Raw genomic sequence first — 21,648 nt, 5'->3', positions numbered from 1 at the left:
CACCCCCTCCCCGCCCCGCCCTGCCCCGCCCCGCCCCAGGGAGGACCAGGCTGGCGGCTGGGAGTCTCCCTGCCTGCTCAGCCTCCCTCCTTCCCTCCCTCTCCCTCCCTGCCTCCCTCCCTCCTCCGCCCGCCCCTGAGGCAGGGACCGTGCAAATCGAGGAGAGGGGGGACGGACAGCCCGGATGGGGTCCAGCTTAGTGCCCTGGGCTCCCCGCCGATGCCTTATCCAGGCTGGGTGTCCCCAGCATCTTGGGACCTAAATTTGTGTAAGCTGGGGTGCTTCCCAGGCCTGGAGGGTCCCTCCGGCAGGCCCACGGTGCCCCCGTTTTGCATCAGGACCCCCCCCTCGGATGCTCTGAGCCACCCTCCTCAACCCGGATCTAAAACCCGGGACACAGCTATCAGGCCAGCCTCTCTCTCCACCCCACCCCCTCTTTCTGGCGTCCATCCCCTCCCCAACTCCACCTCTGCTGCTGCCTCTGGCTGTGGACCTGCACCTCTTCCCCATCCCCGACAGGCCTGGGGAGCGGAGTGAGCCTGGATGAGAGCTCCCACAACCTGGGGCTCTCCCAGGCCATGGCCCCAGTGCTCCCAGGGAGGAGCCCCAGACCCTGAGCATCTGCTGGAGGCTTGGCAGAGGCCCCGCGGGGACCGTGTCTTCTGAGGACAAAAGGCGGCGGCCAGCGGGCAGACAGGGAGGGGGAAGGGGGGACCGGCAGCCAGGTGGGCAGACGGGTAGCAGGGGTCAGTGCTGGCCCCCCTCTCAGCTTGGCGGTGGCGTGAAGATGGGGGTGGGAGTGTGTAGTTGGGGAAGCACCTGCCTGGACCCCCACCTGCCAGCTAGCTGGGCACCCCAAGGCTGTGTGCTGCCCACCCGGTGTTCCCCAACACCCCCAGCCCTGTCCAGTGCACTCCTCCAGTGCCTGCTTCCCCTGATGTCTGCGATTTAGACCAGCCCGGCTGTATCCACGGCAACAGAAGCAGGAGTGTCACTGGCTGCCAGATCACGAAGGGTCCCACAATGTGGCCTGGGCTGTGATTTATCCTGAGTGAGACAGCTTGAGCCCCTCCCTCGATTCCAAGACAGCCCTGCTGAGAGAGCCTAGGTAAGTAGTCAGCATCGCTCCACCGAGGATGGGGGGCTGGGACTTCTGTCTCCCCACACATATTCCAGAGTCTCCATCACTGCCATGCTCTCTGTCTCTCTCTGATTCTGTTAGTCTCTCTTTCTGCTCCATCACAAGGGCTACTTGGGCACTCAAGCCTGGAGAGTCCTCTAGCCATCCCCATCTTCCTCAATCCCAAATGTCCCGTGAGGAAGGGAACCACCACCTGTTTCCCCATACAAGGTCTGTTTTTATCATTATGGTCGCATTTGAGCACAAGGCTGTGTTAATATTTCCTTGTGTGCTATCTGTGGAAGGCATGCCTGGAGCCCGGCTGTGCTCCCCTCACGATGCCTGCACCCTGGGCAGGCTCAGCCTCCTGCAGCTGCCTCCTCTCCCTCTCCCTCCTCCTCCACTCTCCGCCAGCTTCCTTGGCCAGCATGCAGGGTGTGTGTGTGTCTGCCTGAGTGTGTGAGCTGGCAGGTGAGTAGACGTGACAGAGAAGCTGCTCCCAGCCCAGACCACCCCCCACTCCTTGTTTCCTTCCTTCCTTCCTTCCTTCTTTCCTTCTTTCCTTCCTTCCTTCCCCTGTCTCTCCCCACAAGTAGCACAGACTTTTGCTCACTCACCAGGGAAGATACCGCTGTGATTTCCAGCTAGGGGGAGGAAGCCACTGTAGGGCTAAAAGGAAGGTGAGGTGGGGGTGGGGAGCACTTCCAGGCCCTAGACTGCCTGATGCCTTGGTGGAGGCAAGGACCATGCCACACAACACCCTGCAGGGGCCAGACGCAACAAGGTTGTCCCCACAGTGTGGGCCCCAGCCTTCATCCAAGGCTCTCAATCTCTGTTTCGGACTCCCATGTTGTGTATGGGATTCCCCAGATATTATGGCCTTGTGGTCCCTCTGTCTGAAGCAGCAGGAAAGCCTGGTACATGGAGAACATGGATTCTCCAGGGACACCTCCCTCAACTACTGGCTCTGCAACTTTAGTGAAAGTGTGCTACTTATTGAACCTTGGTTTTCTCATCTGTCAAAGAGACTGGTAACCCTTCCTTCATGGCTGTGTGTAGTAACTAAATGAGTTGGTGCATGTAAGTGAAGGATGTGTATAGAAGTGGCCCTGAAGCAATGTCAGCAAAGCTCATGGTCAATATTGTTGCTGATTGTTCATGATTAATATTGTCATTAGTTATTTGGGGGAAGGACTGGCCCCTCTTCTCCAGGGTCTTGGCTGAGATCTGGGGAGGGCAGCAGGTAGGTAAATGGGGGAGGGGAGGGGAGGAGGAGGCAGGAGCAACTCTGTGTTGTTACTCCTCATTTGTAAGGAGGAATAAGTGGTGGCTGTGAGCAGAGCCTCCTGCCCCCACCCTCTTCCAGGCTCCTTTCCTGCACTTGCCCCTGTCTGTGCACACACACACACAGAGGCTCTAGCCCCCATGAGCTAGCAGAGGCCTGGCTTGCAGCCTGCAGCATTGCTGACTCTGGTGATGTATGCATCTCCCTGTTGAGGGGAGACTTGGCAAGAGTTTGGCCTGTGGTCAGTGGTTGGCAGGGCGTGGGGACAGGGCTGAAGCTTCTGAGATCACAGGGCTTCGGGTGTGGCCCATGCAGCAGCCAGAGCTGTGGGGGACGGGTCCCAGGGAGTTGCTAACATAGAGCCTGGGCTGGAGGGACAGTTGGGTCTGCTGGCTGGTTTCTGGGTGTGGAGATGTGGTGGAACACTGAGTGAGGGGTCAGTGGCTGGAGGAGAGTCCTCAAGGCCAGGGGAGCATTAGGAAGAGGGGAAACACTGAGGCCCAGCAGACCTCCTCTGTGGGAGCAGGGAGGGGTGGAATATATAGAGTAGGCTTATAGAGTAGACTTCTCTGAAGAAGCCTTTGGTGCAGAAGGGAGAAAACCCCACCTGTGGTCCAGAGGCATCTAGGCCTGAGTGTGGGTGTATATATGCAACTGAAAACATATGGCTGTGTGTGTCTGTCTGTTCATGGGCACTATGAATGTGTATGAGTCTGTGTGTGTTAGCAGGTCACATGACGGTGTGAGAGTGTGTGGGTGTCTGGGTAGGATGGTGTGTGTACAAGAGAGTGGGTATGACTTTGCATGTCTGTCTGGGTGAGCAAATGGGCATGTTGGATCCTGAGCCTGAGTGAGGGTGTGTTTCTCTGAGCCAATAGGCCTGTTGAATGTCTCGCTAAATATATGTATGTGGTATACATTTGTCTTTGAGTGTACATGTCTGATTGTATGTGTATGAGTGTGAGGGTTTCAGAATGCCTGGGTGTACATGTCCTATTAGGTGATTGCCCAGATATATCTGATTGTGTATAATTGTGTATGCCCCTGTGTGCATATGAATACAAGTGCATCTAAATGGTGTGTTTGTAAGTGTAAGGGCATGTGTATGTGTGTGTGTCCATGCATGTATGGGAGGGTAAGTGCGGGTACACATGCTTCTGCGTGGGTGTGCCTGTCATGTATATGTATGAGTAGGCCTGTGTGTGAATGTCTTTGTGGATTCTCCAGCATTTTGAATTATGTCTACGTCTTTGTGTGCATGTTTGAATACATATTGTCTGTAGACAGACCCACGGGTCTACATCTGATTAGGGAAATGTTAGTGTAGATGGTCACACTAGTATAAGGAGAACTAATTGTGTGGGTAGGGGAGAGTGTGTGAATGCACATGTTTTGTGCATGAAAGTATGCCTTGTGGGTTTGCCTATGTGTGCACATTTGATTATATATATGGGTATGGCTGGGGGGGTGTACACCTTTAAATATATGCACAAAAGGCTGTGTGCATAGGTAAATGGCTGCATTCATGTATATGTCTAGTTGTGTTTGTGGGTACACTGTTGTGTGTGAGTGCATCTCTGAGTGTGGTGAGCATGAGTAACTACAACTCATAATACTTGGATGCACCTGTCCCATTATGTATTTTGTTTGAATTTCTGAGTGAGGGTGAATGTGTGTGTGGAAATGCCTGTGAGTGACTGAGTGAATGTGTGTGTATATGCTGGTATGTGTGAACATCTAGCTGTGTGTGCACTTGAGTGAACATGTCTGTATATTTGCCTGTGTATTCACACAAATCTAAGTGTATGTGTGTGTAAATATGCCAGGGTGTGTGTCTGTCTGAATGCATAGGTGGCGTCTGAACTGCACCAATTTGTATAGTTCTAATTATTTGCATATGTGTATTTGTGTTTATCTACCATTGTTTGTTCTGGAGCATATGTTGTAGAACAGTGTAAGTGAATGTACGTACACACCACTCTTGGCCTATAAATGCATTTGAGTGTGTGCGTGTCTGTGTGTGAGGTTGTCTTTGCATGTGTTTGTCTGTGATGAGTGTTAGCAATTCTTCTTGTGCAGATGTACAAGTGTGTGAGAATATGTGACTATTCTTCCATGTGTGCATGAGTCTTCTTTTGTTTGCATATTTTCTCATATGGGTGTATGAACATGTGTCAACATAAATGGTGTGTGTAATTGTGTGAGTGTGTTTTGTAAGTACATTTGTGTCTCCATGTCTGATTCTGTGCCTGCAGGAATGAATGATGTACAAGCCTAAGTTCATGTGAATACGCTTATAGGTGTACATGCCCAGTTGTGTGTATAAGTCTATGTGTGTTAGAATGTCCATGTATGAGTACACCATCTAATTGACAAGCATGTGCACATCTGGGTGTTTGTGTGTGTGAATACATCCTGGTGTGAGTATGTGTGAATATGCTTATGTGGTCGTGTCTGGGGCTGTATGTGTATACATTTGGGAGCTCACCTCTGTGTGTCATGTTTGTTCATTGTCTCACTGGGTGTGATACAGAGTCTGCCTGTCTGTGGACATATGTAAATATGCCTGTGTGTACACCTGTGTTTGTGAGTGAAAGTATGTCCTTCGTGGGCATTATGTCATGTGAGTATATGCTATGCATATATGTCTGTGTTTGAGAATAAATGGATGTGCATATGTGGGACCAAGTGCAGTGTGAGTGTGCACTGCTGTGGGTGTGCCTATTGTAGGGATGAGTGTAGGTATTTGTGCATGTGCCTGTCTCATGGTATGTATGTGAGAGAGGGAGAAAGATTTGGCCTTGGGCTTGTTCAGATAGGCCTTATTATTGAGAGGGTGATAAGGGAGGGTACTTATGAGTCTGCGTGATGCTATGTTTACCCCAGCGTGTATTTATGTGCCTATCTGAAAGCCAGGTACCCTGCTAGACCATGTCTGGCTCTAATTGTGTAGACATCCTAGATGATGGAAGCCAAAACACTTGAGCAATCCATGACCCCCTTCTGGGATTTCTCTGGCCTTGACCATGTGCTGGGCTTCTGTGAGGGTCTCAGGAGAATTCCTGTCATCATTCACACTCAAGAAGTAAGAACCAAAAATGACTGATATCCTACTAGGGAAGGGGGCCTGTGACCTCTTTAGAAAAGGATTCCTTGAAACACAAAGACCTCCTTTCCCATCCTCCCCCCACCATCAAAGGCCCAGGACAAAATGGCATTGTATGGTATCAAGGGTTAGTAAATGGTTTTCACACACAGCACCCAAGTTGTGCTATCCAGGGAGAAATCTGGATCTAAATGTGTATGTATAAGTGAAAAGTGAAGGTATATCCAGGTGAAGTGGGGTGTGTGTGTGGAGTGGGTGCTATATTTGATGAGAGAGAGAGAGAGAGAGGGAGAGAGAGAGAGAGAGAGAGAGAAGGGATCTGGGTTGCGTGTATGTAAGAGAGAGCCTGGGTGTTTCTGGGTAAGGTTTGAGTGTGAGACATTTGGGTGTGTTTGAGAGGGATGAGTGTGGATGTGGGTGTGTGTGAATGGTGCATTTGTGAGGCACTATGAGACCATTGGCCTATTTCGGTGGAGGATGGTATAAGTAACACTTTGGGTGTGGCTGTGTGGGAATATGTGTGAGAATATATATATTTGAGGGGTATGTAGGTATGGGTGTATCTGGATGGCGCAAGAGAGAGTGGGGGGTTATCTAGATGATGTATGTTTTACAGTGGGGACCTATCTATGTTACGTGTGTAAGAGGGAGTGTGGGTGTTTCTGGGTAGAGTGAGCATATGAAGGCGTATGGTCTATTGGGGTGGGGGCATTCAAGTGTGGGTATATCTGGATGGTGTGTAGGTGGGTGAGAGCACAAGTGTATCTAGGCAATATAAGTGTGTGATGGAGTTTATCTAGATGGTGTGTGTGTCTGTGTGTGTGTGTGTAAGAGAGAGAATTTGGGCACATCTGGGTGAGGGTGGGGTGTATGTGAGTGTGTATATAATTGGGAGTATCTGTGGATGCTGTGGGGGCTATATGTGAGTGAGGTGTGTGTGGTGTGTGAGAGAGCATGGGTATACCTGCGTGGTGTGCGTGGAGTGTGGGTATTCTGGATGATGGTGATTAAGAGAGGGGGGGAGCTGGATTGTGTGTATGTATAAGAGAGTGCATAGGTGTTTCTGAGTGTGGTGGGAGTGTGAGAGCATGAATGTATCCAGTGGGAGAAGTGTGTAGGTGTATCTGGATGGGGTAGAAGTGTTTGGGTTTGATTGGGTCAGGGAGTGAATGTGAGTGTTTTGGTATGTGGCTGGGTGTATCTGGATGATGTGTGAGAGAGTGTGGTACATCTGGGCTGTTTGTGAGACAGTGTGTGGGTGTATTTTGGGTGGAGTTTGTTTGAATGTGAGTGCATCTGGATGGTGGCTGGGTGAGAGCACAGGTGTATTTGGGTGGTGGAGTATGTATTAAGGTATATCTGGATGGTGTGTTGTTAGAGCTTCGGTTGCATATCTGGGTATATGTGTACTTGGGTATGTGTGTGAGTGTGTGTATAACTCGATGAGGTGTGTGAAAGAGAGTTTGGGGGACATTACTGGGTGGGAAGTGTGAGTTTGGAATGTGGGGGCATCTGGGTGGTGTGGAGAGGATGAGAACATTGGATGTATTTGGGCAGTGGAGTGTCTGGGGAAGTGCACCTGGATGGCATGTATGAAAGTTGGATTATCTAGATGGGATGTGTGTGTGTGAATTTGCAAGTGTATCTAGATGGTAGTGGAGTGTATCTAGATGATGCATATGGGTGTGAATGTATCTCAGTGGTCCACATGGGATGAATCTGGATGTTGTGTGTATGTATGAGAGTGTGGATGTATCTGGCTGGGGCTGTGTGAGTGGGCTCTGTTTGTGTGTGTATGTGTGAGAGAGGCAGAGACAGAGAGACAAAGAAAGAACATGAGAAGTGTGGGCATGTATGGATAGGATTTGTTTGTGAGTGGGTGTCTCTGGATTATGTGTAGGTGGGTATCTGTGCATGTGGATGTATTTGAATTGGGTGAGTGTGAGTATCTGGGTGGGGTGTAAGTGTAGTGTGTTTGAATGGTGTGTGTGTCATTGTAGGTGTATCTTGATACCACATGTGAAAGAGACTGTAGGTTTGCCTGGGTTGGGTATGAGGGCTCTGGGTTGGGAGTGTGTGTGAGTTTGGGTGTATCTGAATGTTGTATGTGAGAGTGTGGGTGTACTGAGTTGGAAGTTTGCTTAAAGTGTGGCTGTATCTGGGTGGAGTGCCTGTGAGTGTAGGTGTATTTGAGGTATGTGTGTATGAGGATGGGTGTGTCTAGATGGGATGTGTGTGAGAGAGTGTGTATCAGTATTGGGTGTGTGTGTGAGAGTGGGTGCATCTGAATAGTGTGTGTGAGAAAGAGAATGTGTAGCCACCTGGGCTGGGGCGTGTGGGAGTGGGTATATCTAAGTAGGATGTGTGCGGTTCTCTCAGGATGGTGTATGGGAGGGAGATAGGGTATATCTGGGTGATGTGTGTGCATGTGAATATATGTGGGTAGTGTGTGTGAGAGCGTTTGGGTATATCTGGGTGGGGAGAGTATCTGAGAAAGTGGGTGCATCTGTATGTGAGTGTGGATATATTTAGATGGTGTGTAGGTGGTATATGTGGGTGTTTTGTGTGTTTAGTAGTGTGGGTGTGTTTTGGTGGGGTGCAGGATTGTGGGCGTTGTATGAATGTGTATATCTTTCCTGGGGCAAGATATACCTCTGCTGGAGTGTCTGTAAATGTGAGCATGTCCATGTTTGTGTATGTGTATGTGTGTAACTGTACCTGAGCCTGTCAGTACATGGCTTGTGTGTGCATGTGCTTGTGCTAAAGTAGTGTGTATCTGTATATGTGTATGAGGTGAGTGTGTTTCTACATGTGAGTAAGTTGGATTTGTAAGGTCTTGAGCCAGGCTCTGGGTTTACATCCTAATTCTGCCTTTATTAGCTGTGTGGCTTTGGACAAGTCACCTAACCTCAACTAAGCCCTAGTTTCTCATTTATAAAGTAGGGGTAATAATACTACCTATCTCATAGAGTGAGAATTGGATGAGTTAATATTCAAAAAGTGCTTTGGACTGTGCCTGGCACATAATGAGTCCTCTCTGCCATATAAGGTGTTACCCAGTACTATAATTGTCACATGCGCCTATGTGTAGGTGACAGTATGTGTCTATCTGCAAGTGTGAACGGGGTAGTTTCTATGTGTATATTTGCCACATTATCAGTATCCACATGTATGTGTGAGAGAATGAGCTGATCGTGGGTGTATGTGAGGGTGTGTTTATACATAAAAGTGGGTTTGTACTTATATGTGTCCCAGTGTGTATATAAAACCATGGGTGTATGAGGATGGAAGTGTGGGTCTAGGAGGTTGATGGAAGAGGTTTGGCCCTGTGTGTATGCTTCCCAGCATACACACATCTGAGTGTATGAGTGCATATACCTGTATCTGTGGTAGTGCACAGTGCGTTTTTATCTGAATATGTAAACGGGTTTATAGTGGTCAGGATGTAAATGTGTGCATGTTGTGAGTGTCTGTAAATGTAAGAAGGTTGGTATTCAGGTTTATATGTGATGATGTAGGTGGATGCGTGTGTGTGTAGAGGATTTATGCCTATATGGCCATGTACTAGGATGTGTGTATCTGTGTCATGTGAATGTATGTGTAGGTGTGAATGAGTGTGTCTGTCTGTGTTTATAAGCAGCAGTGGCTATGTGGGTGTGTATGTGTGAGTCTGCATTGCTTCACCTGCCTGCCTGCCTCTGTGTGTAGCAGTGAGCCTGAGCCATGTGTCTGTATGCGCGAGCAAGTCTGTACTGTGTATATATGTATGTGTGCCAGGGCAGGGTTCATATAAGATGGTAGGTTTTAATCTCTTAGTGTAAGAGCCTGGGGTGGGGAAGGGCCTGGATCTGTAGGATGTGAGCAGCACTTGCCCTGCGACTGAATGTCAAGTTCTTATATCTGTGCATACATGACTGTGTCTGAAAGCATATAGGTCCGTACGATTTGGTCTGTAGGTGTATGTGTGTGCACGTGCCCATGTGAATAGCAAATGTATCGGTGCCTAGGCCTGTATTTCTATAGAAGGGTGGTTATATATGTGTGTGTGTGTTATATAAATCTTTGCATGATTTGCTGGTAAGTGGGCACCTACACACATGCCTCTTTCTGTGTAGAAGAGGTGTGTGTGTGAGCATCTGACTGCACCTATCAGCTGGGGTAAGTCTGGATGTGTGTGTAAATTTGAATCTCCATGTACACCTATGCCTGTGTGCTGTGTATCTGTTCATGTGTGCAAGTGTCCACGCAATACGACTAGCTGTGAATGTGTCAGGCACACAGAGAAGGTGAAATATTTGTATAGCACACTGTAGTAAACTTAAGAGGATTTAGGGGTACTGGGGTTTGGTGAAAAGAAATTCCTTACATTTTCTTTATATTATAAAAATTGTGGTAAGAAAAATTAAAATGCCAAGTTTTAGGAGAATTATTTAATATTGAATTTGTATGCAACTTGCAAATGAAATCTTTTCCAAATTTTTTCATAGTACACTTGAGCTCACTTCTGTAAACATAACTTTTTAATCCACTGGTGCAAATCTGTAGTGGTCAACATTCGTGCCCACTTGTTCTGCATCTTTGGTCATGACTGTCTTGATTTGTTTTACGGTCATTTTCATCATGATTTGGTAAATCACTTGGTGCTGAGCGTAGATCCCTTATGCCAAGTTGTTGTGTTTCTTGGTAAAAACCCAAACAAAACAAATGAAGCAAATAACCATTGGTACTTTTGACACGGATATAAACTTCCATTGTGGCCTGCCTCTTCTTGATCTTGGAAGGCATGTTGTTGAAGGTAATACCCATTCCATGGAGGTTGTTTAGGCATAGTTTGCCCTAATGTCCTCATAATTAGCTTGAATGTATGAAATGTAGCAGCATGGTTGTGTAGGTCAGCAAAACTCACCTCAAAAGCATGAGCTTTGGGGTCATCAGGTATCATTTTGGTTTCTCTGAAGCATCAGGTGCAGTTTCTTGTGTTGAATATGGCTGGTGCTTTCACATCATACCAACCTTTCTTAACAAATGGAACAACTGCTTGTTCGTGCCTCCCTTTTTCACCTCCCTTTTATAACTCACTTGTTCTTGCTCTGCCCAGGCAGAGACCCAGGTTTTATGCTCAGAATAGCTACATAATCTCTTCTGTCTCTTGGTAGTCACCATCAACAGGAAACCCTTTGCCTAAGTGGCAGCAAATGGTCAAAGGGTATTTTTTAATTGATTAAAACTCTTTTCTCATCAATAATCTATAATTCTTAGTCTTTGAATTTTGTACTTCAAAGGTGAGATCCTTCTTTAAATCTAACGCCTCTTTCTTTTCTTTCAGTCAAATGTGATGTTGAAATTTCTTGTAACAAATGCTCATGAATTTTGAATCCAACAGAAAATTTTCATTTTGAGTATTTAAAAATAATGATGAAGTTTTCCCCTAAGTAGACCTTGTTCTATTCATCCTAGTAAGTCTTCTTTAGTGTTTAACTTATAGTGCTAACTAAACATCACCCAAGGAACCATACTTGACCTGATTTCTTCTAAGTTGAAGTTTAGCTTCAAATCCATAAACCTTGTCGGTATACTTTCATGTATCTTTGAGTGTCGAAAATTTTTGATGTGATTTTATTCATGTGCTCAAAGAGCCGTGTGTTGAAGCCAGTAAGCATCAAATCTGCAAAGTGAGAATCATTCACAGAGGAATGCTGAAATTTTTCTTTTAGCTCATAAATCCATTATAAAATCTTTACACACTTAGGCTTAAAACAATAGAGAAGGGTGTACTGATTCCAGTGCTTCACAGAAAGCTGACAAGTGGGTGGGTAGTGCCTTGGATCTAATTAAATTCACCTGGCATCATTTACTCTGGAAGTTAGACCTTCAGGCAAACTTTTATAGGTTAAGGCTCCTCAGTGGATGACTCTCAGCATTTTCAGAACAAATTCCAGCTGTAAACTTCCTGCCATCACAACAGCAGCGCCAGTCCACAGATTTATGCAGAGTTTCCACAGTATTTCAAAATATTTATGTATCACTTCGAATATTTCAACCTTAGTTTATTTTGGTGCTTCTGGCATTTCTCTTCAGGCTTTCTGACTAGTACTATAAACCAAGCACAGTTAATCAACATCCTGAGATACATCAATATAAAATGAAAACCCCTTTGATTCAGCAATCTTCTGGGTTAGTGTTATCTCGATGTCCTTTGACCTGTCACCAGCGTATCTCCTAACAGAAATAATTGAAAGTGGCCCCTGTCCTATTTCTTCTACCTTGTTGGTCTCAAATATAGTGTGGATAATTTCCCGGCAGACTGCTAACATATGAGATTCTACTGGGTGGGCATCTTAGCTTTACTTGTTAATTGTATAACCCTGTTACTAGCTGGTTGAACTCCATCTAAGAATGTTCTAACTCATCTCAAAAAAGAGCCCAGTTTCTTAATTTGCTCTTCCAGATGCTTCAAAAACTCCAAATCTTTCTCTGTGTGATAGAGTGTTTTGTGGTCAGTTGACCAACATAGCCTACTGTGAAGGTTTCTGTTGATAAGTTTTCCACACAGATTGGACATTTAGGCTGAGGAAAAGAGGGCTAACTGGGCAGCTGAACTCAAATTTGAGACAATCCTCATTAAATTGCTTAAATTAGGAACATCCTGGATTATTTTGGAGGGGAGACTACTGTGTTTGTCTTATGAGTCTCTTGATTTTCCAGCTTTAATCAAAAAGTCCAATTTGATGGGGAAAGAAATATCTTAAAAATTAAATCTACGTGAATATAAAGTATTGAAGGGGTCAGCAGACTGACCCTTTGTGTGACCCTTTGTGACTTCTGAAAACTGATTTTTTCCAAAAATCAAGTTTTAGGTCTTCTGCATTTTTAAGCAGCACTCTGAGACAAACCCAGAAAGGCCTAGAGTTCCCTTTAATGAATCAATTCAATTCAACTATAGTCAGGCTGCACTCATTTACTGACAAATATTTTTACCTAAAAACAAAAGATAATAATTAATTATGAAATTAATTATGAAATCCCACCAAGAATCAGATTTGCCAAATTTTAAATATTAAAAGACAGTAGCAAGTAAATCAATAAATAAGCAAAGAAATAATAAAAATGTAATGTTTTAAAAAGAGTTCTTATCTTTTTTTAATTAAAAAATTATTTATTTGATTTATTTATTTTTGGCTGCGTTGGGTCTTCGTTACTGCACGTGGGCTTTCTCTAGTTGTGGTGAGCGGGGGCTACTCTTCGTTGTGGTGCGCGGGGGCTACTCTTTGTTGCAGTGCGTGAGCTTATTGTCGTGGCTTCTCTTGTTGCGGAGCACGGGCTCTAGGCACGCGGGCTTTAGTAGTTGTGTGCGGGCTCAGTAGTTGTGGCACACGGGCTTAGCTGCTCTGTGGCATGTGGGATCTTCCCGGACCAGGGATCGAACCCGTGTCCCCTGCATTGGCAGGTGGATTCTTAACCACTGCGCCACCAGGGAAGCCCGAGAGTTCTTATCTTTTAGAAATACTTACTGAAATTCTTATGGATGAAATGGCATAATAGATATGCTTCAGAATACTCTGGAAGTGGGGGAAGTGGGTGAGGTTATAGGTGAAACAAGACCCTATGAGTTGATCGTTAGTGAGTCTGGGTGATGGATGCCCTGAGGTTCATTACAGGATTCTTTCTACATTTTTGTTTGAAATGTTCTAGAAGAAAACATTTTTTTAATAAAGAAGCAACAATCAAGGAAATTAACAAAATTGTTATATTCTCTTTAGGAACACCTAAATCTATATAATAGTAATAACAGCTACAATCATACAGCCCTTCTATTTTCGTAGAAAAAATTGTGGAAAAATAAGAATGAGATCAAATTAAAAGAAAAACAAACATTGTACATGTAGGGGCAAAGCCAAAAAACCTCACTGATGATGAACAACCAGTGGCAACCAAAGTAATAATCTGACTATCTGGGATGTTTCGACAGGAAGCATTCCAGACATTTACAACCTCCCTTCTCACATGGTCCCCTCGAGCCCTCTCTTGCTCCAGCCCCAGACAGCTCTGCTAATGTTTCCACCTGTGTGTTCTGGAGTTGGCTGCTCTGTGCACTTGCACGGGTTTGTCTCTGGGTGTATACCTGTTGCAGGCTGTATATGTCAAGTAAGTATCTGGCTTGTGAGCAAGTTTGTGTGTGTATAGACGTCTGTGTGTGAGAGTGTATCTGTATACACTATATCTGGCTTTTTTCTTTGTGTTTGCTTGTGCTTGCATATTGCTAAGGGGTGTGTGTGTGTGTCTGTGTCTGTGTTGGAGCTGGTCTACTTCTCTGCATGAGTGAGCGTGTACATGAATGGGCATCTGTGTATACCTGTGCTAGGGTGTACACATCTGTGTTGGTGAGTGTGCATAATCTATGTGAGAGGTTTTGGATCAGTTGGTCTCTGTATGTTAGAGTGTGTTAGCATATGTACATGTGTGTATATGTGAGCAGTTTTTTACTTGTCTGTTTTTTCTGTGGGTATCTGAGGGGCAGTCTGTGTATACATATGTGTGGCAGGGTTCAAGTGCATGTGAGCATGCTGGCGTATGTAAGTGACTGAGTGTTAACGTGTGTAACCATATTTGTATATGTGATGATATAGGTATGCCACTGTTTTCTTGCAGCTGTGTTGCAAGAGTTTAAATACGTGAGAGGATTTGAATAATCAGGTACACTGGGACAAAGGGTATATATGAGTCTACGTGTGAGTGACAATGAGTAGGTTTGTGTGTGTGTATCTGTCACGATTTGAAAGTTTGTGTGTATGTTAGGGGAGTTATAATTGTGGGTTTGTGGGCCACTGCACGTGTGTGTGTGTCTGTGCATATGAGCAATTCTCAGCCCTCTCATACCCAACACCCTCTTTTATGTAACATATTTTGTAACACCCCTTTACTATCTGGACATGAAGTTCTTAAATAATACAATCTCTCTGCATATATAATTTCAAAAGAAAATTCATATAGTATTTTATACAATAGCCACATTATATTAACTCTAATATAAATAAATAAGAAATAAAAGTGGCTTATAAGAAAATAATTTGCATTTCAATATGGAAATGCTTGGGCATGACACTCCCCAGGAGATTCAGTGAATTAGAAGCTTGTAACATCTTATAACGAGTAAATGTGGATTTAGGAGAAGGGAAAAATCAGAAGCTGCCCCTTGTACGAAGTGCAGGCAAATGACAGGCAAAGGCCTAGGCGTGAGAGTTTCCGAAATACTGAACAACTCAAGGAAAGTGCTCCACAAAACAAAGTACAGTCTCTAGACTTACATGACAGCCACATTCCTGGATAATTCAGGGTATATTAAATCAAAGGAACAACTGTGTTTAACTGTGAAATAGAGTTAGATTCTAGGTTCAGTTCATTCCAAGTCCAAAATCCTATGGGATGAGGGACATATGTTGGCTGTGTAAGACTGCCCTGCAGGTCACTGGATGGCCAGCATCCTCGCCCAGAACCCCAAATGTTGGAAGGACACACCCAGCACTGTGGCAACCAAAAATGCTCCTATAAATTTCCAAAATGTCCCCTAGGGGGCAGTAATGCCTTTGTTGAGGACAAAGCACTGGTGTTTAAGCAGGGTACACTGTACCTGTGTGAATGAGGCGGCATACACGATATACCGTGTGTGTGTGTGTGTGTGTGTGTGTGTGTATGTGTGTGTGTGAGTGCCGTGTGTGCACACCAGTGCCCCTGTGTGTGAGCTGGTTGCTGTCCATGGGTCTCTATAGGAGTAGCCTATGTGTTTGTGAGTGTGTGTGTAGGTGTCTGTGTATCTCTAAGGGCATCTGAGCACGAGCAGGTGTGTACGTGTTATGTGTATGCACACACATCCTTAGTCTCGGATGGTCCTGGGCTGTGGCTGCCAGTCTATGCTTAGAAGAACACTCTCCTCACTTTTTATATAATCACCCCAGCTTTCCAGGCAACACCAGAGTTTTGTTTGTTTGCTTCTATTGTTTTATGGTTTTTTGTTTTGTTTTAGTGTTTGTTTTTGTTTTCACTGAGACTCTGGGCTACACATTATCCACCTTCTCGGTCTTAGTATGTCTCTCTGTGTCTCCCTCTCTCTGTCTCCATCTTTATTTCTGCCTCTCTCTGTCTCTGTCTCTGCCTCTGTCTCTGTCCCCTCTTTATCTGTCTCTCACTCCCCGTCCCTGTCTATTTCTCTATATCTTTCTCTCTTTATTTCCTGGCATTATCCCTCTCCTTCTATCTCTCTGTCTCTGTCTCCCTCCCTCCTTCCCTCTGTCCCTCTGTCTTTATTTTTTCTGTCTCTATTTTTTCTCTCTTTCTGTCTCTATTTCTCTCCCTTGTCTATCTCTTGCATTTTCTCTGTGTGTGTGTGTGTGTGTGTGTGTCTTTTTTCTCACTTTATCTTTTCTTCCTCTTTCTGTCTCTATTTCTAGCTCCTCTTCTCTGTATAAGGCTCTCTCCTTTCTCTGTGTATTTCTCCCACCCCTTCCCTCCCTCCCTCCTATGTCTCCATCTGTCTGTCTCTCTTTCTCTCTCTTTCTCTGCTCCTCTCTCCTTCTTTGTCACTCGTGTGTCTCTCTGACTCTGTCTTACATTCACTCTCTGTCTCTATCACTTCCTCCCTGCCTCTCCTCAAGGCTAAGGAGTGTGTGTGTGTATGTGTGTGTGTGTATGTGTGTGTGTGTGTGTGTGTGTGTGCATATTTACACTCACCCAGCTATCGGCTGGTCCACAGTTGTGTGGGAGCTATGAGGCCTTGAGGGGCTGAAGGGGCCCACCAACTCCGCTTCTCTCAAGCCCCTGCCCTAGCACCTTCCCTTGGCCCACTGGCACCAGCTCTGAGACTTTGGGGTGCCATCAAAGTCTGGCCCCAGATGGCTGTGGCAGGCCAGGTTGGATTGAGCTGGGAAACAGTGCAGAGGGGAGCCGTTTTCCTGGGAGGGAGGAGGTAGAAAGACATCCACTCAAGCCCCACCTCCCCCAACTTCAAGCCCATCCCAGTCCCAGCAGGAGTTCTGAGCTTCTCCAGCTTCTGCCTTGCTGCCTCTCCTCAGGGAACTGCCCTGCTACCTTGTCACACCCCACACCCAGCCCGCACACACTAGGAGCTCTCCTGCTTCCCCCCAAGTTTTGCCTGTGCTGTCCCATTCACTCACTGCCCAGACAGCTCTCTCAGCAAATCCTACCTGGACGCCTCCAGGCAGCCCTCCCTGAGCCACCAGCCCCTCTAGTTCCTCAACCAATTGATTTGACAGCTTTTGACTGAGGGCCTACCATGGGCTGTGCACTGCTCTTCTAGAGGAGAGTGTGTGAGTTGATAATCCCTACCCTTGTGGAGCTTTCCTTCTAATAGGGAGAGGCAGGCAATAAACCAAAATTTTAAAGTAAATATTTTATAATAACTATAAATGGAGTATAACCTTTAAAATTGTGAATCACTGTGTTGTCCATCTGTAACTTACATAATACCGTACATGAACTATATATCAATATTAATTAATTAATTAAAACAACTATTTAAAAAGTAAATTATATAGTACATTAGAAGAGAGAAATTCTAGGAAGAGAAGCAAAGCAGGGCAAGAGGCACGGGGGTGCTGTTATTCCTCACCTGGATTACTGCAAGAGCCTCCTAAGGAGTCTCCCTACTTCCACCTTTGCCTCACATGATCTGTGCTCCTCACCGCAGAAAGCAGGATCCCATTCAATCCTGAGTCATATCACATCTCGCCTCTGTTCAAAACTGTCCCACAGCTCCCATCTCACTCAGAGTAAAAGTCAGTCCTCACCATGGCCTATGTGATCTGGCCTAACCACCTTTCTGACCTCACCTCTTACCACTTCCCCTCACTCACTCTGTTCTACCCTCTTCCTTGCTCTTCCTCAAATGCACCACATGCAGTCTCACCTCAGGGCCTTTGCTCTGGCTGTTCTCTCTGCCTGGACTTCTCTTCCCCCAGATGTCCATATGGCTCACTCTCTCACCTCCTTCATGTCTTTGCTCAGATGACACCTCCTCCATGAAGCCTTCCCTGTCCACCTCATCTAAAACTGCACTTCTCCCACCCTTAGCACTTCCTATCCCCCTTCCCTCCTTTATTTTTATTTTTAGGAACCTATCATCATTTGACCTAGTATACTTCACCTATGTATCTTCTTTATTGTCTAGAATATCAACTTCACAAGGGCAGGGATCTTTGTCGGTTTATTTCACAGCTGTATCACCAGTGCCTGGCATGCAGTAGGTGCTCAATAAATAGTTTTTCAACAAATGAATACACACAAGCATACCTACGTCTTTATATTCACATATACTCTCCACCTCACTTAAAGTAAAAACCCAAGTCCTTGTCATGGCCCACAGCCCTGCACGATCTGGCCCCAGACCCCTCTGTGAATTCACCTTCCACTGTCTCTCTTGCCACTCTGTTCCAACCACACTGGTCTTCCCATTGTTCCACGAGCATGCTAAGCACATGCTTGGTTATGAATAAAGAAACCTATTTAATGAGTGGCTACCAGCATTAACCAAAAGAACTGTGAAACAGAATAGAAACTAGGTACATTATACATAGGATCTGTACTGTTTTGTGAAACTTTTGGTTCAGCTCTATGTACACGTGCTTGTATGTGTACCAGGCTGTGATGTAAAATGTATTTCTTACTATGGGTGGCAGTTTAAAAAGTTTGAAGAACACAAACTTTGGGCTTTGCAAAGGGAGAGAAGAGCCGCACCAACATCCCCATCCCACAGATCCGCCAATGGGGGAAACAGGTAACCGAGGACATCCAGAGAGACGAAGCACCTCCTCACCCAGCAAGGAGGGAGGAGGAGCAGCAGTGGGCCAGGGGCAGGGCCTGACACCAGCCGGGGAATAAGTGGGGAGGCCACCTAGACATACTAACACTGCCCTTTCTGTTTCTTCCTCACCTTTCCTTTCCACCTGTTTCTCACTGTCTGTTTTTCTTGTGTTTTTCTCCCTCCCTCCCTACGCCCTCCTTCTTTCTCCCACTTCCTGTCTCTCTGGTTCTGTCTCTCTCCCTATCTCTTCTCTTTCTCATCCCCTCCATTTCTGTCTCAATTTGTGTCCATTTTCTATCTCTTTGTTCTGTCCTTTCTCACTCTGTCTCTGTGCCCCTGTGTGTGTGTTTTCTCTCTGTCTCTTTCCTGCCCTCATATCTCTGTCTCTCTGTGTCTGTGTCCTCATTTGCAGGTGCAGCCCAGCAGGACAACTGATGGAGTCCCCCGGGGCCCATCGAGTACCGGACTGGCTGACCCCATAGGGTTGGGAGCAGCCCCTGCCCCTCAGTATGGCCAACACCACTGGAGAGCCCGAGGAGGTGAGCGGCGCACTGTCTCCGCCATCAGCATCGGCTTACGTGAAGCTGGTGCTGCTGGGACTGATCATGTGCGTGAGCCTGGCGGGCAATGCCATCTTGTCCCTGCTGGTGCTCAAGGAGCGTGCCCTGCACAAGGCTCCTTACTACTTTCTGCTGGACCTGTGCCTGGCTGATGGCATACGCTCTGCCGTCTGCTTCCCCTTTGTGCTGGCTTCTGTGCGCCACGGCTCCTCATGGACCTTCAGTGCGCTCAGCTGCAAGATTGTGGCCTTTATGGCCGTGCTCTTTTGCTTCCATGCGGCCTTCATGCTGTTCTGCATCAGCGTCACACGCTACATGGCCATCGCCCACCACCGCTTCTACGCCAAGCGCATGACACTCTGGACATGCGCAGCTGTCATCTGCATGGCCTGGACCCTGTCTGTGGCCATGGCCTTCCCACCTGTCTTCGACGTGGGCACCTACAAGTTCATCCGTGAGGAGGACCAGTGCATCTTTGAGCATCGCTACTTCAAGGCCAATGACACGCTGGGCTTCATGCTTATGTTGGCTGTGCTCATGGCAGCCACACATGCTGTCTATGGCAAGCTGCTCCTCTTCGAGTATCGACACCGCAAGATGAAGCCCGTGCAGATGGTGCCAGCCATCAGCCAGAACTGGACATTCCATGGCCCTGGGGCCACCGGCCAGGCTGCTGCCAACTGGATCGCTGGCTTTGGCCGTGGGCCCATGCCACCAACCCTGCTGGGTATCCGGCAGAATGGGCATGCAGCCAGCCGGCGGCTGCTGGGCATGGACGAGGTCAAGGGTGAAAAGCAGCTGGGCCGTATGTTCTACGCGATCACACTGCTCTTCCTGCTCCTCTGGTCACCCTACATTGTGGCCTGCTACTGGCGAGTGTTTGTGAAAGCCTGTGCCGTGCCCCACCGTTACCTGGCCACCGCTGTTTGGATGAGCTTCGCCCAGGCTGCCGTCAACCCGATCGTCTGCTTCCTGCTCAACAAGGACCTCAAGAAGTGCCTGAGGACTCACGCCCCCTGCTGGGGCACAGGAGGTGCCCCGGCTCCTAGAGAACCCTACTGTGTCATGTGAAGCAGGCTGGTAGGCAGACAGGCAGGGAGAAAGTCAGGGCCACCATGATGGGGCCAACAGAAGGGGAGAGGTGGGGCTCCATACAGGAGCCTTTCTTTCTGAGCTCCAGCCCCAGCCCCTCGAACCACCTGGAATCTAGGCACCTTTGCCAGCACCTCCCCAGGGTTGGGGACTGGGTGGGGGACTAGGAAAGAGGCATTTCTAGTTCTGTGGGGCCCGTCTCCGCCACCTCCTTCTCCACTTCTACAATCTCTCTCTCTCTCCCCCCCCCCCCACCTCTCTCTCTCACACACACACAGAAGTGACAATTCAGAAAAAAAAAACCTGAAAATGCAGGTTTTTCTACTCACAGCTGAGGAGACAGGCTTTCTTGCTTTAATGTCTCTCCTCTGACATTGTCCAGAAGGGGTAAGTTTGTCCTGTAAAATAGACTTCCAGAGCCCTTATTGTCCCCTCTGCTCCCACGTACCCTCCCCTTCCAAGTCCTTTAGCAAGGCCTGGATGTTTAGGGAGAAATTGATCTGCTGACAAGAGGGACCGAAGGGCGTGCTGGGTTCCCAGGGAGCAAGGAATGTTTAATTGCTACGTTGTGTGCAATGTTGTTTTAGGCTAACCCTGGTCCCAAGCCCGGTCTTTTCTCTGTCCCCACCATGTCCAGACCTCCCAAGTGTTTCTTGAGCATCTGTTTGAGAAGCCAGGAGGGGAGGGAGAAGGGCTTCTGGGATGGGCCCAGGTTAGGTGAAGAGCAGGATGTGAGTACATGCCTTGAGCTGAAGAGACCCCAGCTTGGCTGCATTCTCTCAAGCTGCTTCCTGGATCCCCGTCCCCCAACTCTTCTTCTTGAGGATGGAAATCCACTCCAACCCCATGGAAGTGTAGGGAGAAAGTCAAACTCTCCAGAATGGCTGGATCCCAAAGGCTGGGGTCAGAGTGGAATTCAACCCCAGAATTGTCTCCTGAGTTCATGATACTCTCCTGAAGATGAAAATTCTTTGAGGGCCTTGGTAAGTCATAGTGGTATGAACTCCAAGGCACTGTGGACTTGAGTCCATTCCTCTCTGATCTCTTTTTGTCCCCCTCAAGCCTCAGGAGCCTCAAGCCCCTCTGTGGTAACCCTTGGCCTTCTGGGCCCTCAGCCCCCAACTTCCTTGCGCTGAACAGCCCTTCCTCTCTTCCTCCCTCCACCATTACTTCCACCCCAAGCGGAGCAGACTGCAGCCAGATTCCCCAGGTGGGAGATCCCAAGCCTCCTTCCCAGGGCAGAGTCCACTCTGGGCTCCCATCAAGTCTTATGGACTGGTGAGCCAAACTGGCATTCTTTGCCTGGTCTTGCCCAAGTTCTCTGTCCCCCTCTCATCTCCTGGGAGAGAGGGAGATCTGTATTTATCCACCCCCTTTCCCTTCCCTACAGAAGCCCTTGTCCTACACTCCCTCCCTACTCCAAGACAGCTCCAGAACTGGGCAAGCCTTGACCCAAGAGGGGTGGAGAAGGTACTCTAGGCAGGAGAGACATGAATGAGCCTGGCTATGGAGTGGCCCTGGAAAGGCAGGCCAGAGTGGCTGAGAGGCTGGGGGTGGGGGGTACCTGTTCTCTCAGTGATAGTGATGGGGGTGCCTTTCAGGGGGGTGGGGTGGGGGCACCACAGGGGTGGGGGTAGATAGGGTACATTCAGGAGGATTTTCCTCCATTTC

The 21,648-nt window shown here is 47.3% G+C and overlaps 1 protein-coding gene across 1 annotated transcript; it reads left to right on the top strand.

Annotated features, from left to right (window-relative positions):
• The first annotated feature begins 403 nt into the window (after window positions 1–403).
• On the top strand, window positions 404–21,560 carry LOC103009634 (probable G-protein coupled receptor 173). The gene is made up of 2 exons (XM_007184188.2): window positions 404–1,108; window positions 18,738–21,560. The coding sequence occupies exon 2, from the start codon at window positions 18,835–18,837 to the stop codon at window positions 19,954–19,956; it is 1,122 nt and encodes a 373-aa protein (XP_007184250.1). The 5' UTR covers window positions 404–1,108; window positions 18,738–18,834; the 3' UTR covers window positions 19,957–21,560.
• The last annotated feature ends 88 nt before the right edge of the window (window positions 21,561–21,648 follow it).

This window comes from Balaenoptera acutorostrata, chromosome X (assembly GCF_949987535.1).
Source record: "Balaenoptera acutorostrata chromosome X, mBalAcu1.1, whole genome shotgun sequence".
In the NCBI taxonomy this organism is placed as follows: domain Eukaryota; kingdom Metazoa; phylum Chordata; class Mammalia; order Artiodactyla; family Balaenopteridae; genus Balaenoptera; species Balaenoptera acutorostrata.
Note: the sequence above shows the minus strand (reverse complement) of the source record. Positions and strands in the feature narration are given on the sequence as shown.